This window comes from Ptychodera flava, chromosome 11 (genome assembly GCF_041260155.1).
Source record: "Ptychodera flava strain L36383 chromosome 11, AS_Pfla_20210202, whole genome shotgun sequence".
NCBI lineage: Eukaryota > Metazoa > Hemichordata > Enteropneusta > Ptychoderidae > Ptychodera > Ptychodera flava.
Window position 1 is genome coordinate 1,628,980 of NC_091938.1, and position 17,498 is coordinate 1,646,477.

General features: G+C 40.6%; 1 protein-coding gene across 1 annotated transcript in view; it reads left to right on the forward strand.

Annotated features, from left to right (window-relative positions):
* LOC139143239 (epidermal growth factor receptor-like) overlaps positions 1 to 17,498 on the forward strand; it is a 167,603-nt gene that overhangs the window by 84,452 nt on the left and 65,653 nt on the right. The window contains exon 5 of the mRNA XM_070713384.1: positions 9,767 to 9,972. Within this exon, the coding sequence (XP_070569485.1) occupies positions 9,767 to 9,972 (206 nt within the window). The remainder of the gene's footprint in view (positions 1 to 9,766; positions 9,973 to 17,498) is intronic.

Here is a 17,498-nt window from a genome sequence, read left to right on the forward strand (position 1 = left end):
ATGTACTCTGTTTATACCGAAATGGAAGTCAAATTATCAGATCCGAAAACTGGTAATACACAATCGCGTTCATTGTATGTTAAATAAATGATACATACACAAAAGATGTAAGAGGATCGGGATTGGATGTGGGGCAACAATTAATAGATCGCTACGATCGTATGCTTGATACAATTGAAAATGTTGAGGGTTCTGGTCTCGTTCTCGAGGAGATACTTAATTTGAAGTAATTCTAGTAGAAGTTTTACTCGGGGCTGGCGCAGTCCAACTTCCCGGATGGTTAAAAAATAAGCATTGTGTGAGCGATCTGGTGCTACCTTCGGGCAGCGAGAACTGTTTTCAATACGCCATCGTAGCAAGTTTAAAGTTGGCCGACCCGAGTTTCGTGAAAAGAAATGTGGTCAGGTAAGGAGAAAATGGAATACGTACGCCCCATTTATGGCTGACTACTGTTGGGAAGGTATTCCCACGCCCACGCCCGCCGATCTGACTGTATTCAGGCGCTTCGAGCAGCAAAATCCAGGCATCAAACTTCAAGTATTTCAGATCTACGAAAATGATCCCGCTCCCCCGTCTGACATAACTGTGTTATATAGTGCCCCTGGCGGAGCCGAAGGTGAAGCCGATAGGAATCAAATAGCAAATATCTTACTGATAGTTGGCGAAGACGGCGGCCGTTCTCACTTCGTACCAATTACTGCGGAAAATCGCCTTCGTAATTCTCGTACTAATCGAAAGAATGAGCGCAGACGGAAGTGTATTTGTATGGTTTGTAAAAGAGGTTTTAAGTCAACAGAAGAATTAGAAAAACATCAGGTATACTGTGGAACAGACACTGCCCAGCCAGATTTTCCTAAGGAAGTGTGTCAATTTGAAGGACATCGGAAGAAGGTTCCTTCTCCCTACGTCGTCTATGCAGATACTGAGGCAATTATTGAGAAGGGGACCGGCCGGCACATTCCAATTTGTCTTTCGTATGTTATGGTGGAACGGGGGTGGGGGGGACCTTCGGAACGAGGCCGACCCACTGTTTATGGTAAAAGAACATTCACAGGTCTCTCCTGTGTTACAGACTTTCTAAAGGATATGAAAGAACGGGCCGAGTATTATTCTAAATCGTATTATTGGAAAATAATACCGATGAGGGATCCTTCTAATTACCGTCGCGACGGATGTGATCCAGTCTGTATTGCATGTGGAGAGCCGGCAGGATACCGAGTAGTGAAGGAGGAGGCGACCTTCTATTGCGAAGGATGCCGGCCGTCGAGAACCATTCCTATCTACTTTCACAACCTCAAGGGATACGATGGTTCTTTTATTTTGAAAGAATTACATGAAATCGACGCCGGAGGGGGACCAGAGCCTAAAATTATAGCTAAGACGAGCAATGGAGGAATTATGGGTCTCTCGAAAACATTTATTTTTAGTGCCTCAATTGTTGTTGCCGGAGGGGGGAGGGAGACAAAGAAACGTTTCTTTTCTATAAAGTTTATGGACAGTGCTCAGTTGATGTCTGGGTCGCTCGCGAAGTTGGCAAAGACTGTGCCGGACCACGGATGGACGGCAGTACCACTTACGTACCCGGACATTCAAAGGGCGAAAGGTTTCTTCCCCTACGAATATTTAGACTCGGTTGACAGACTGGGAGAGAACAGCTCCCGGAGAGGGAGGAATTTTATAGCGAATTGACGGAAGAGGGGATTTCAGAGTCTGATTACGAACATGCATTAAGAGTATGGGACGAAGTGGATGTAAGACGATTCGTGATTATATGGAATTCTATTGTGAGACTGACGTTCTACTTCTTGCAAATATATTTGAAAATTTCCGTGACACATGTTTAGAAGCATATAAGTTAGATCCAGCCCACTATATGTCAGCGCCCGGCTTGACATGGGATGCTATGTTACTTTACACGGGTAATAAATTTGGGCTCATTCAAGATGCTGAGCAGATGACTTTCGTACAACGGGGAATTCGAGGCGGCATCAGCCAGTGTAATATTCATTATTTACAAACAAATCATCCGGCTTACGCCGCCGGCGGGAATACTTACGTTAGTTACGATCCAGAGAAGCCGGTGACCGAAATAAAATATCTCGATGCAAACAATCTCTACGGCTGGGCAATGAGTCAGGCAATGCCTACGGGCGGACTTCATTGGATGACGATGGAAGAGTGGGAGGAATGGGGAGCGGGTTCCGGAGGGTGGGGACCTGGCGCCACCTTTCCACCAAGTTTTCTAGAAGTAGACTTAGAATACCCAGCCGAATTACATGAAGAACACAGCGATTTGCCATTAGCGCCGCATCACTATGAATTTCGAGACAGGGCGGTCGACTGATTACAAGTGTGATGGATAGAGAGTCCTATGTCTTACACTACAAGTTGCTGGAATTCTATCTTCGGATGGGAATGAGATTGAAAAAGATTTATCGGGTGCTTGCTTTCGATGAAGCTCCATGTCTCGCGAAATATATCGACTTTAACACTAAAATGAGGGCAAACGGGAAGACAGATTTCGAAAAGAATTTCTATAAGCTGATGAATAATGCAATGTTCGGTAAGACAATAGAAGATGTTCGAAAGTACAGAGACTTTAAATTTGTTTCGGACTGGAACGGCACGGATAGTGGACGTAAAAAGATTCAGAAGTATAATCCAAAGATGAAACATATAACTTTCATAACTTCCGAAGAGGATGGTGATTCCTGCGACAGTGCCCTACTGGAACTGAAAACGGATGAGCATAGATATGTAAAACCAGTTTTCATCGGCGCCGCAGTACTGGAACTTTCTAAGCTGCTTATGTATGAGACGCATTACAATTACTTTCGGGTCCAGTTCCCTGGAATACGATTAGCCTACATGGATACTGACAGTTTTGTTTACAGTGTGCCGATCCCGAACGCCTCCCCGGACGGCTCCACGCGTCAGCACTTTCAATGATATAGTCCGAGAAGATGTTGGAAAGAATGGTGAGAAGTCTATATATGATACTAGTGGGATGAGTGGACCCAACTTTCCGAAGATTAATAAAAAAGTGATAGGTAAATTTAAAGATGAGTTGAATGGTGAACCTATTCTTGATTTTGTCGGCATACGCTCGAAAGTGTATGCTTTTCGAACTCCAACTTCCGAGACGAAAAAAAATAAAGGGGTTAAAGATGTTTGTGTTAGAAAACATTTAAACTTTGAAGATTATAAAGATCTATTTGAAACTGGGAAGAAGCCGGAGCCGGCACAGTTTGTACAGTTTGTACGGAAAAAGGCTGGAGAAATCCGTAGTGAAAAGCGTAGTAAAATCATGATGGCGCCAAATGATATCAAACGTGTGCAGTTATACAATCCAGACACGAGCGAATGGTTGGCAGAAACATGGCCGATAGGAATGACCTCCCCTTCGGAATAGAAACGGAGTTAAAATTGTAAAGACTTTAATCTACTATTTTCAATAGAGACTAGGGCATCACTGATAACATAAATGTGAGCAAATATATTGACATCGTGAGCGTCATCGCCAACCTTAATTGAGGTGTCTTTCTTCAGAATTTCAAGTTGAATTCCGTCCTTTGTGTTCATTACTTTTAAACCATTTCCATGAAACTCAATATCTTTAAAGCTACGCAGATCGATAAACAGACAAAATTTATTCTTCAAATAATCGACCTCATCTATATCAATTTCACACCAATCTTTATCTTCAGCAAAATACCGTCGCACCTCTCGCCAAAATTGTCTTGGTATCATCTTCTGAGCGTACACTTTATTTGCAATGCCTTCGATTGATACAGACACAGATTCAATGTAGGGGTTAAAGAAAAATTCACTGTTCAGTTCTGCATGATACTGATTTTTAGTGAAGAGTATTGCGATACCTCTAATGCTACGTCGTGGTACATTTATATTTTCATTGATAACTGTGTCCGATTCTTTGAATGGGATTGTTCTAAAATAATGTATATGCTCGTAAAGGTAACTTTTTCCACTGTTGTAATAACCAGCAGTTGACCTCGCGAGTTCGGGGTCAGAAATTGTTTCGTATTCCATTTGAATGTTTTTTAATTTATAATTGGCTGTAAAAATATTATTATAAGCGATAAGTAATTGTAAGATGGGTGCAAGCGTAATTTCCCATTCAATATGACTCCCTAACGCTGATGGATATGCAACTCCATGACCTGTTATGAGGGGATGAGTGAGACGAATAGCATATTTTGTTTTATATGTGTCGAAAAGTAACTTATCGCCCATGACGGTGGCATCTGCATCGGTAGAACCGCTTCTCAATTTTCTTAGATTTTCGTTCTGAATTCCGTACAGTGTCATGTTCGCTCTCTCCTTTTTATGTTTGAAGAGATCGCGATAACATTCAATAAGGTTATATTTATTCAAATCGAAAAGTGTCTGACCCTCAAATGTGAGTTTCATACGCTCCACCAAATTTTTTGCAACATTTTGTACTACTCGGTTATTTTCATCTCCCATTACTTCGAGATCAAAAACCAGGTTGAAAGTATCTGGAACTAAGAGTACTCCGCTTTCTAACTTCGGACATCGTATGATAAGTGTCTGGCCTGGATCTGCCTCACTTGGATTATGAGCAATCACATGATGAGTTCTTTCTGACTTCGTTCCATTCGGTATTCGGTTGGTGAAAGTCGGTGATAATGTTCTATCGTACCCCATTTTTCGTGTAATGTATATAGTAGAAGAAAAAAAAGAAAATAAATCACATCTTACATTTCACTTCGTGTATATAATGACTTAGAAGAAAAAATCACATCTTTACATAAATATTTCCGTCTGACTGAAAGATAAATCGATTGCCTGTGTCGCGAATCAATCGAAGAACCCAATATTCTTGGAGATGATGAGCCTCTTGGTCATCCTCAGTATCCTGGAATACAGCTATGAATTCTAGTCGCTTAAAGAAGTTAGTCTTTTGACATTCCTTCACGAAAGCTAAAATGTTATGATATAGATTATCATCTTTGAGTCGGACACCTGGATTTGCTCGAAGTATATGTCGATTTACTCGTCGGAGTTTGCACCATTCCAATTCGACAGAGAAACCAAACAGGTCTTTATTTTTAGAAAGAAACTTTGCAATATTCTTTTCACCAAACATGTTGATGCTGTAGGGGTGTGTGATATATTAATACATAATTTTATTTATAATGACTAATGTTAATCCAGTTAAAAATATCCATAGCTGTTCTCCGACAAATCCGACAACCGATCCTGCTGTTTTTAATAGAAAACTGACGAGGGAACCGATTAGACCGGGTATTGCAGCAGCACTTTTTGCGGCCAAGGTTTTTAACCATTCGCCAAATTGTTTTACAATTTCTTTCGCTTTTGTATATACTTTGGGCGGACCTGAACCTCCTGCGTTTGCTCCTCCTCCCCCTGCTCCCCCTCCTCCCCCTCCTCCTCTAGTCACAGCCAAGGCAATCGTTGATATTGTCATTCCAAGGGCAGTCAGTATTGCAGCGATTGTTATACCATTTCGTTTAAATAACTCTGTTAGCTTCAGCCTGAGTGACAATTCTGGATCGGAAATTACATCACGAAGAGACCTAGTCGTAGCCAGTCTTTCATGTGCCCCACTGATCATATCAAGTTCGTATTCAATTCGATTGTCAACTTTAGCTTCTCTTGTTATAAGTTCAGCTAGTTGTTTTTCGGCTTTTCCTTTCCTTGGGTGCTCGTTTCAGGATCCTTTAAACTGTTTTTCAACTGCTTTTTTCTCTAGCGTTATTTTCTTTTTTTCATTGTTAAGCTCGCCAAGACGCATATTCGCAATCCTTAATTCATCATTAATAGCTCTATATTCTGGATTTAGATTGTTCCATTGTTCGATTTTATTTTCAAAAGCTTGTATTTTATCTGCATTACCAGAAGCATCTTGTCGTAACTCTGTCAGTTCATCTTTGTATACACCCATGTCTTCTGGCGTCATCTTCTCAGCCGGTATTTTATCAGCTATCACATCTTTAGAATGCGATGTATGACTCACATTTTCGGGCTCACTATAATTATATACTTTCCTTACAAATTCGGATCCTCCTTCTACTCTTTTTACTGTCTCGAGTGATCTAAATCCACGTCCTATATCTTTTGATAGCCTGAGTTCTTTATAATACAGCTTTCCATCCCTAATCTTTGCATTCAAAATTAATTCGTTTCGTGCTGCTTCATCAGTAATATTATTCTCATCTAAGAATTCTTTAGCCATTAGTATTTCAATTGTTACTCTCTGTCTAGTCGTAGGATCTACCTGCGGGCTCCGCGCGCTTGAGACGGCCTGGGAAGAATCGGCTTCTGCAAAGGTATCATCATCGAAAAAAGTTGTTTCAGCAGTAGCATCATCATCATCATTTAAATTTGCATCATCGAAATCCTGGAGTGGTATATCTTCTCCTCCTTCTGCCATATTGTCTTTCTATATTACTACAATTATTTTTTATCATCCCTTACATATACAGTAAAAAATGCACATCTCAGTTGTTGAAAGCGTTGAACAATTGGCTGATTACATAGAAAGAACAAGTGCTGCATATCGACGAAGTTATAAATTAATGGGTCGAATTGATATGGCTCTCAATATTACTAAGGGAATTCTTGTAAGCTCTGCTGTAATAGCAGCAATTCCAACAGTTCCGGTACTGTTAGCCTTAACTCCTATACCAGGTGTTGTTATTGATGTATACAAGGGAAAAACGGGTGTAGCAAAGAGACGAGAGAAATATAAACATTATTATGTTCAATATAAACAGCTGCTTACACAAATACAAGAAAAAGGCGCAACCCTTCGGAACGAGGAGGCTCCGGGGTCAGAACTTATTCAGGACATATTTCATCAGGCGCTAGAAATACAAAAACAAGAAGGATTTAGTCCACCTCTGGAAAGATATTTAAGACATTATGGATTGAATGGATATGAAATTTAGTTCGTACCGATAGGAACTTCGTGTTCAACATCAGCTGGACTCCGCGACCGGCCGGCCGGACAACGAGTGTAAAAAAAGCTCCTTATATAGGCTAGTTTGATGTTCCGGTTGACTCACACGGAATTTCCCACCTTCCCACCTTCGGAACGTGTATAAACATGCTCAGAAGGGAATTCCCCGCTTAGTACAGGACAATGCACTGTTGCGCGTGCGTGAGTTCATATATAGGTCATGGTTATACTTTAGTTACATGGATGGTTAATTTTTCCTTCGCTTCATGTAGATAAATGAATAAAATGGGTGTAAAATTCTTACTTCATCCCATTGTCCACGTTTACTTTACTACTCACCATTTTCCTGCAAGCTTATTGATAGAAGCCTATTGTCTGCAGGGTAAGCCTAATTCATGTGCCACGTGCCGCGAGCCAGAAGTAGGTGCATTTTCACTCCAATATAATTCATTGATTCATTTTCATGAATAAATCAACAATCATGATTCAACGCCGCCTTCTAAATGCATGAACGGGGGACAAGCAAATGACAAGCGAATTCTGTGCATATGCAGAAAGAGAGTACTCCAGAGAAGTTATAGGGAGGGAGGGCCAGTATTTTTCGAAAATCACATTGCATGTAAATTTGTAACATTAAAAATTGATCAATCAAAATTCTGTACATTGATTTTGTATATATTGCAAATATCTAGGTCCTATGGTGTCTATCGAACAGTGACTGGTATGGGCGTAAGCCTATTGACAGGTATCAATCAAAATGTTGCAAACAGGTTTATTTTGTGGACAAGTCCACTATCCTGCCAACTTGTATCAATCAAAATGTTACCAAAATGCTGTATTTCACACGCGTGCAGGTAAACCATAGTCCCACCACAACACATAGGCTGCGGGCAGGCCTACCATGAACGCAATAGGCATACTCATGTCAGGCCAGGTAAACATTGATTTTCGAAACACGATACAGTCTTGGCCTGTCTTGGTGTCCTAATCACGAGCAAAAGATGACTCTCACTTTATACCTCCATGCGTAAACAAAATTTAATGTATTTCCAGTTAACGACTGTGACGCTAACCAGAGACTTTCCTTTCTTGTTCAACAAATTTCAGGCTGGAACCACAGTCCCTCCACAAACGTACATGTGACTGAAGGGCCCACTATCGCATAACGGTGATAAAAGCCTGTCGATTCGATGCATTTTGCAGGATCAGGACTCTGCCTCAGCCGATTTTCAGTGCAGTGGCGTTCCAACGCATAGGGCGATACTATTCGTTAAGGGGCAGAAATCAGCACGTGTTGCAATAAAAAGCCGCTAAAATTAGAAATGTCATATGGACATTCCCATAGAACAAAGTGAATTTTCCCCACTCCAGACATGCCGCATATCAGATGTCGGGGGAATACTGTTGTTGCAAACAAAGATAGAGTGTGTATCGTTAACTTCAGTTCACGGTAATTACAGGGGAATGTTGATAACAACTCCAAGCGGTCTTCCCACATGAATGCTGCTCTCTTCCCTTTCAGTTCATTGCAGGTTATGGAATACGATTTTCAGTATCTCTGGTTTGTGAGGCCGGAAATATTTCTACTCTATTTCTGTCTCGAGTAGACTATTTTGTGTTCTAAATTTTTGCATGGCTGGTAAGATTAGTGCTTGTGACAGAAAATCCATAGCTTCAAAAAAAAAGCCATGCTGATGGTTTGCAGTATTCCACGGAATATGCAGCGTTTTGTGATGCAACTCGCAACATTGCGCCAAAGGCGGGAAAATAGAGAAAAACTAAAATTATCAGCCAATAGTATTTCACTTTGTCTTTTCGGCATCGACTTTGAGTGTGAATTGTTTCCGACCTAGCGATCACGTGAACAGATAGCGTATCCCGTATGTCTCCATCTGTAGCCAACTTTTCTACCTACACAAGCTGTCTTATTACCGTAACATTTGTCGTTCCACATAACTTCTATTTACTTTCTGGTAATGAAAACAATTACTGAAACCCTTTCCAAAATATCACTGTGATGATCACCATCAGTTTGCCACAAAGATCGCAAAGGTTTTGCGACAAAATGCACAATTGTACCAGTCTTTACATGCCAATAAGATTGAATACAATGAGAACACGGCCGTAGGCAAACTTCTCCGCTCTGCGACAACTCGGCTCCGAGACAAAGTCGGCCTCTCTGTATGTAGAGGTGTCGAAATTGGTCAAACTCTAAAGACTTTATTCCATCTAATTAATTTCAATCCTCGACTTATGTAAGTTTGGCGTAACAAAGGTAATGTTGAAATGGGTATTGTGTGGTGTTGCCTGAATATACTCTGGGCATGTGTACACTAACGCAATTCCTAGATTCCGTATACTCTTTTTAATTAGGCCCCGTCCCTCCCTATAATTTCTCACGAGTCCCTGATACGCGGCGCGTGGCACGTGGCACGTTAATTAGGCTTACCCCTGTCTGCAGTAGTATGACTACACCAACATTCCAGGAAATAGGAAAGAGCAACTTTATTGCCTGTCACTACTGAACAACAACCATCTCTACCGGCACATTACCAGTAGCTTAATCTCATTCAAGACAAGACTGAAAAATGTCACCTGTATAATATTCTCAAACAGATCCTTCAAGTCGTTCAAAAGATCTGTTTCAGTGGTATAAAGAACATTGAGTAGATGCACACACATGCTTCTTGCCATATGGGTGTAAGGTCTGACAACATTTTGTTTGGGAGCCACAGCTCTAATTATTAACAAGTATGAGTACACAGTTACTGATGTCTATACTTAATTTTCATATTCAAGGTCTGCGGGATATGCTTTGAGTGTCACTGGAACTTATTTAAAATCACTTGGACTAGTTTCTCTCCGAGAAATTCACAGAGGCAGCATTTACATAAGGGACAATAAACACTTGTGCTATACCAAGCCAGATATGTTCAATGATATCATACAGGACAATGCTACACAAGTGATATCAATAGGAAAAAACAGAGAACAATATAAATGTGGTGAGTAAATTACATTAAAGTCTAGGGTAACTCATATTTGCATATCTTTCCTCAATTGCTGTCATTTTAGTAAAATTGTACAGCTTCAGCATCTATTGGGAATCACTTCAGCATATCAGTATCAGCATGATTGAGGCTTTTAAAGTTGCAATATGGATCAAAATTTTTTCGTAAAACTTAAGCAAATAGATGATACTACGTTGAAGTACTCTTCTTAGCTAAGCCTCTTACCAATCCCAGCACACAAATACGTTCATTTTGATACGTTGGCACAACCTAGAAAAGCTTTTTTGTAAACAAACATTCAAAACAAAAACACTGGCGCTTTCTGCTGTGCACCTGACAAGTACAACAAAGAGTGATGACGTCTCAATAGAGTGCACATTTGAGGGGCGATGTTGACACGATGACAGAACTTGACATACGTGTATATAGGCCTAATGATAATTCATTGTAAATTTTGCATTTGCCTAACTTTGGTAGCATCACAATGTTTCAGAAATATAAGTATGTGGATATGATAAAGTACAGCTCTACAGAAGATCATGTGATTGATTTTTCTCACCCATATACATGTATGTCAGTGCCACACTAAGCTTAGCTGTGATATCGCAGCGGTACTGTGGCGATGACCCCAATGACCCGATCGTGTTCGATATACGCCACAAGTAAGGTTGTGATATCACAGCTATGCCGCAATGTGTGCACCTACTGTGTATGGCGCGTAATCCATGCCAAAATTAACACCTTACATTTTGAGCCAAACTTCATTCAACTCTCGCCCAATTCGACCCAACTGTGGCCAACTTCATTCGGCTCTCGCCCAATGCGATCCAACTGTGGCCAACTTCATTCGACTCTCGCCCAATGCGACCCAACTGTGGCCACCTTCATTCGGCTCTCGCCCAATGCGACCCAACTGTGGCCAACTTCATTCGGCTCTCGCCCAATGCGACCCAACTGTGGCCACCTTCATTCGGCTCTCGCCCGATTCGACCCAACTGCGGCCAACTTCATTTAACTATCGCCCAATTCCATCCAATATTGTCGCCAACCTATCCAACTTTCACGAAACTCAATGCGACTCGATCGTGAAATGCATTCGCTTTGCGCCGCGACTCGTTTGAATCATGCTCCCGAGATGACCTTTGAAGCTCAACTCATTTGATGACTGTGCATTCATCTTGCTTTTTGAGCTGAACGCATTCGTGTCGGGGGATATTCCATGGTTGGGGGGCTTGGTTGGGGCAAACCATTTTTGAAATGGGCGCCACAGCATGCGATTCAAATGAAGGCACTTTTGAGTTGAAACAAACCACACATGATTTAGAGTCCATTGCATTTACTTTACTTATGTGAAGCTGATTCTATGTTATGTTATCAACTCTGATTTTACTTCAAATTGACCGTGCCAGAATGTGGTTCATGGCAGCCAACCCATCATTAAAGTGACCAACTTTGCCATACAACACGAGACATCACAGCGCGTCATAGTGACATCACATGACGTCATTAATATATTCAGGTGTTTTCTGTCATTGTCCTGGGGAATCCAAATATTCATGCAACCCTAAAGTCTGTTGCGGAAGTCCAGATTTACAGTTCCAACATAGTTCTTGTTATCACGTCGTCTCGCTATACCGTATTCCTCCGATTCTAAAACCCCCTTTTCAGAACGAAAGGTGACGAAAAACATGTGGGGGGTTGTATAAACGGATGTCACCGCGAAATCGAACGTCGTACTTAATTTATGCTAATCGTGCAATTAGCATATTTTTCCAATGTTTTTTATTCACATGGGCGCTGCAGACAACTCATACTTTGTGATATAGACTCATGGCCATGCTGTGTCGATGAGCGAATCGTACTTGATCAACACGTTCACAAACCGGACTATCGTAATGTTCATGTTATGGTAGCCAAATGGCATCGAAATATTCGATTCGTACTTGATCAAGATGTTAAAAAATCTGCATATTTTGACTCTAGCAAAATGACAGTGACGAAAAGACTACATTGTATTAGATCGAGATGCTCAAAAATCCAACTCTTTTAATGTTCATTTACGTAGCGAAATCCAAGTGGAACATGTTGCAACACCAAACAATAGTGTGCTTGTTTTGCGGTTTGATACTTCACTTTAGCACTTGTTTGTGACTTTGATTAGAAACGTAGGTGTTGCGGATATCCTTTTCTCATTACATGACAAGCTGAGTGACGTGTTCATCACACAAAAAAATGCATTTAACTATGACAACAACCATGGAGGTAGAGAGAAATTGTTGGAACTGTAAATCTGGACTTCCGCAACAGACTTTCGGGTTAAATTTTTTGATCCCCCAGGACAATTACAGAAAACACCTGAATATATTTATGACGTCATGTGATGTCACTATGACGCGCTGTGATGTCTCGTGTTGTATGGCAAAGTTGGTCACTTTAATGATGGGTTGGCTGCCATGAACCACATTCTGGCACGGTCAATTTGAAGTAAAATCAGAGTTGATAACATAACATGGAATCAGCTTCACATAAGTAAAGTAAATGCAATGGACTCTAAATCACGTCTGGTTTGTTTCAACTCAAAAGTGCCTTCATTTGAATCGCGTGCTGCATGCTGAGGGCCCATTTCAAAAATGGTTCGCCCCAACCATTGGCCCCCCCCCCCAAAACACAGAATATCCCCCGACACGAATGCGTTCAGATCAAAAAAAGCAAGACGAGTGCACAGTCATCAAATGAGTTGAGCTTCAAAGGTAATCTAGGGAGCATGATTCAAACAAGTCGCGGCGGAAAGCGAATGCATTTCACAAGTCGCATTGAGTTTTGTGAAAGTTGGATAGGTTGGCGACAATATTGGATGGAATTGGGCGATAGTTAAATGAAGTTGGCCGCAGTTGGGTCGAATTGGGCGAGAGCCGAATGAAGGTGGCCACAGTTGGGTCGCATTTGGCGAGAGCCGAATGAAGTTGGCCACAGTTGGGTCGCATTGGGCGAGAGCCGAATGAAGTTGGCCACAGTTGGGTCAAATGGGGGAGAGTTGAATGAAGTTTGGCTCAAAATGTAAGGTATTAATTTTGACATGGATTACGCGCCATATACTGTGTACATTCGATCGATCAAGCGTCCAGACCACGGACACCAATTTGGTTGTGTTCACCACATGCCTGACAGTGTTTCCGCAATCATCTCCCCGTTGCATGTTGTTACATTTTTCATGTTAAAAAGGCGAGGTATCTGCATGCTATGTTTATTTGAAAGCTTTGCCTACTTCAGTATCATCCACCACTGCAGAAAGTCGGCAACAGTCTTACCCCTCAGTCTGGTCTTGCATGCCAACGCGTCGATCGATGCGTCGTAAATGAGACCATGCCATTAATGATGAAGACTGCAGCAGTTTTTCTTTGTTTCCGAAAAATGCATATTTGACCTGAAGGATATAGATTATCAATGAATGCTAACAGAGCTAAGTTATTTCCTTCCGAAGGGACTACGGCCCGGTTCACATTACAAATCGTGAGGTCCACAAGGTGTTGGTAGGTCGGTGTTGCCCAAGGAAACACCGCTGGCTAGCGAAGTTGATCACATCACACAGTGGCGACGTTGGTGTTTTCGTGAGAAATTGTAGACACAGTCTGCCTCCTCGACGTGGTGCAGTAATCACGCAGTGTCACTCTTTTTTCTGCTTCCATCTTTCGATCTGACCAAACAATGTTTATTTTGCCGACATATTTGGCCAATTTCTTCTATTTTTACTAGATTGAATCAGTCAGCAGAGACCCTAAGGGCGCGGGCAGAGACCTAACCGCTTGAGAAGGCTAGCTAGGCATGTTGATACGATTGTTGCAATTTCCAAACCGTTACCATGCACCAAATACGCATGCGTACATACCGGTATTCAAATAGTAAAAATAACGTTTCAAATTCTGTGCTTTACTCTCGCAAACAGTACATACCAAAACAGCAATTTATTTGGTAATTAAATCAATTTACTCAAATTAGAGCCATCCCAGTGTTCCTGTTAATGGTCGAATCTGCAAATGAAATTTTTATGGATTTTTCTATAAAGTTAAATCTTCGAAATGTTAAAGTCAATTCTGATCCATATTGCAACGTTAATCCTTAAATTATGTATGTTCTTCTAAACCCGTCATCGAATCCAGAAAACATTATTAAGGCAGTGCACACCTTAATAAAGAAGGACGTAAACTTTCGCTCCAAGCAAAACTTTCAACCATGCACTTTCAAAATCAAGAGTAAAAATTTGGGTCATTTAGCAGTATTTGGAACTACAGAAACAAATTACCCAATATTTACGCATATTTGAAATTCAAAATGGCTGACATCCCGAGAGAATCTTTATGGGGGAAAATAAATTTCCCTCATGTTCAGACAACAAAGTTTGTTTACTTACAACAAATGTTACACCAAAAGAATATTGTAAACTTTTTATAGTGTGAATATCTGTACCTGAGGTGCATTCTTCATTGAATCAAAACCTGATGAAGATAAATTTCTACATTCCTTCTCAAACCATTAATGATTTGGAGGCATATCTTGTAATGATTTATTCAGACTGCATTTGGTAATTCTTGGCCCCGCTTTTACTGAACCTGGTCAAATTATTCTTGGCAATTCAGCATTCCTCCATGCGTACCTGTAATAATGATTTGAGCTCATTATTCAACTGTTTTAGCCCCATATGTGTGATTGTGATCTCTCGGCAGATGTCTGTATGTATAAATTTATCAACTACAAAAGCCTAAATACAGCTGCTTTTGCCCTCTGAATATATGTGCTTTGATAGTTTGTGTATTCTAAGTTTGTTGAGAGAATGATGAAATTTTAATATGTAAAATTTTTGGAGAATTTTATGATTTGTGTATCTTCTCAGAAAACATGTATGTTTCTATGGATGATTTCAACCAGACTTGTTGAAAACCATGATAAAAATTGTGCTGAACAAACATTTTTGGTGAATTTTCCTGTCTTGTTTTTTCAGAAAGTGCTTGTCACATAACTTTCAAATTTATGGTTTATCTTGGTAAGGATAATACAAGACCGATTTGTGCATGGTAGAATTTGTGTATAAAGTTGGGGTCAACTTTTGGTCATAAGACATGATTAATGGCTTTCAAAATTTGTTTTCTAAGTGCTTTGGAATTGCTTTATTAGTCCCCCCGGACGGTGTCTGTGGGGACTTATAGGTTTTGGACATGTCCATGCCTGCGTCCGTCCGTCCGTCCGTCCGTCCGTTCACGCAGATATCTCAGAGATGCCCTGATCAATTTCTTTCAAACTTTGCAAAAGAATAGTACCCTGCCTCATACAGATGCACGTCGATTTGTTTCACAATGCGATCAAATTTGGCCGTGTTAGAGGACTTTTAGTTTACTCTCCATAGACTCCCATGTATAAGGCAGCTGTCCATCGACTCCCATGTATAAGGCCAAGAAAAATAAAAATTTAGTTTCTCATCGTATTCATATTGCAAAAGGGATGCAGTGACACAGTTTTTAGTCCCCACAAATAAAGTCCAGGGGGCTTATAGATTGGAACATGTCCATCCGTGAGTCCATCCATGAGTCCATCCCTTCACACAGATATCTCAGACAGTTTGACAAAATGTCATGTGACCTCAGTGACCTTTGACCTCAAATATACATATTTGTCCATAACTCAGTAACCACAAGTGCTACACCCTTAATGGGACATCCAGCGTTTCTGTTACAATTTCAAAACTTGCGTACGATTTTACGCAACTGAGTTTTCATTTGCGTAAAATGTATACAAAATGCGTACGGTAGGAATCAGTATCTGAAGTGAGCTGGGCAGTCTTTTCTGTAGAACTTGGGGGTTTCCTGTAATGTGCATGCTCTATTAACAAAAAACAACAACCAGGGGGGCTTCAAGGTGTAGCTGAACGTTTGCCATGCCGTGATGCATGTCCCGTATATGATCATTGAGCAGCCCAATGAGTTCATGTTCAAAGAAAATACCTTCTGACTACGAAATTAGTGTTTTCAAAGGGCCAACAAAAAGCAGATACTGTTCAAAGTCCAGCGGGACCTCTCAAGAATGCAACCCGACAGAGTCTAAATGGTCACCCGTAAACACTTTCCAAATAACATGCAACGTAATGACCATTAACTGTATTGTGTTACCAACAAGGTAGACTCGATCCATTCTCGAATTTTTTGCATCTGTAGTGCCATTGTCTGTACAGAACTGATTGACATGATGTTTTGTGATGATGAAATACAATGTTGCATAAAGTGTTGCGGTCTGCTATAAAGTCTAAAATGTTGCAAGATAAATGTCACTTGCAAGCAGGTGCATATATGTTCTATTTTTGTCCTGCATTGAACCACGTTCAGGCAATGTAGTGCGGGCCAAGTACATCGTGTCATTGGGCGGCATTTCTCAATGTGTATTTGTTTACGCAGTCATGATTTTTTTTGCGTATTTCCGAACAATTTTGCGTAAAATACGCAGGATTTTACGTTAACGGAAACACTGGACATCTTACGACGCCACATACTGTACCTCATTAATTATGCACATATCTAATCTTGAGCGAGCAAATAGAGCGAGAGGTCTGATTTTTGGTATATACGGATAACTTAGCAATATAATTTTGTTGACAAAATGTCACGTGACCTCAATGACCTTTGACCTTGATTACACATATATGTCCATAACTCAGTAACCACAAGTGCTACACCTTTCATATTTGGTATGATGGGACACCTGATGACGCCGCATATTGTACCTCATTAATTATGCACATATCTAATTTTGAGCGAGCCAATAGAGCTAGAGGTCTGATTTTTGGCATAAAGGGATTAATAAGCAAGACAATTTTTTTGTCAAAATGTCACGTGACCTTGATGACCTTTGACCTTGATTATACATATATGTGCATAACTTAGTAACCACAAGTTCTATACGCTTCAGGATATTAGACCTTAAGATGTCATATCTTGTACCTCATTTATTATGCACATATGTATTTCTTGGCTGGACAATACAGCTAGAGGTCTGATCTTTTTTCCCGATTTAGAACCATAACTTAGACATGCCTCTCATTATAAACTGGGAAAAATGACATAAACCTATGTGCCCTTAGATCTGAACATATACACTCCAGTGATACTTCTCAATGACCACATTTCCCTGCCCCATCAAGACTAATACTCCTATTTCAAGTGGGGACTATGTCATTCTCAATGACTTGTTCTAATTGGTCCAAATGATGATGAAGTCTGATTAACCTGGTTCTGACAGTGTTCAAATGTCGATTTTTGGTACCAGGAGATGGCTACATTAAGATTTTATTAAATGTTGACAAAATTTGTGAATTGGAATAGTCAGCAATCACTGGCCAAAATGGCTTCTGTCAACCAGCTTGCTAATAGCTTTCAAATTTTGCATGTCAAATGTATATTATTCTGATCAATTTGGATTAGAGTGCAATTGAGGCTATTTTTTTACCAAATGAGCACAATGTCTCTATCTGACTGTGT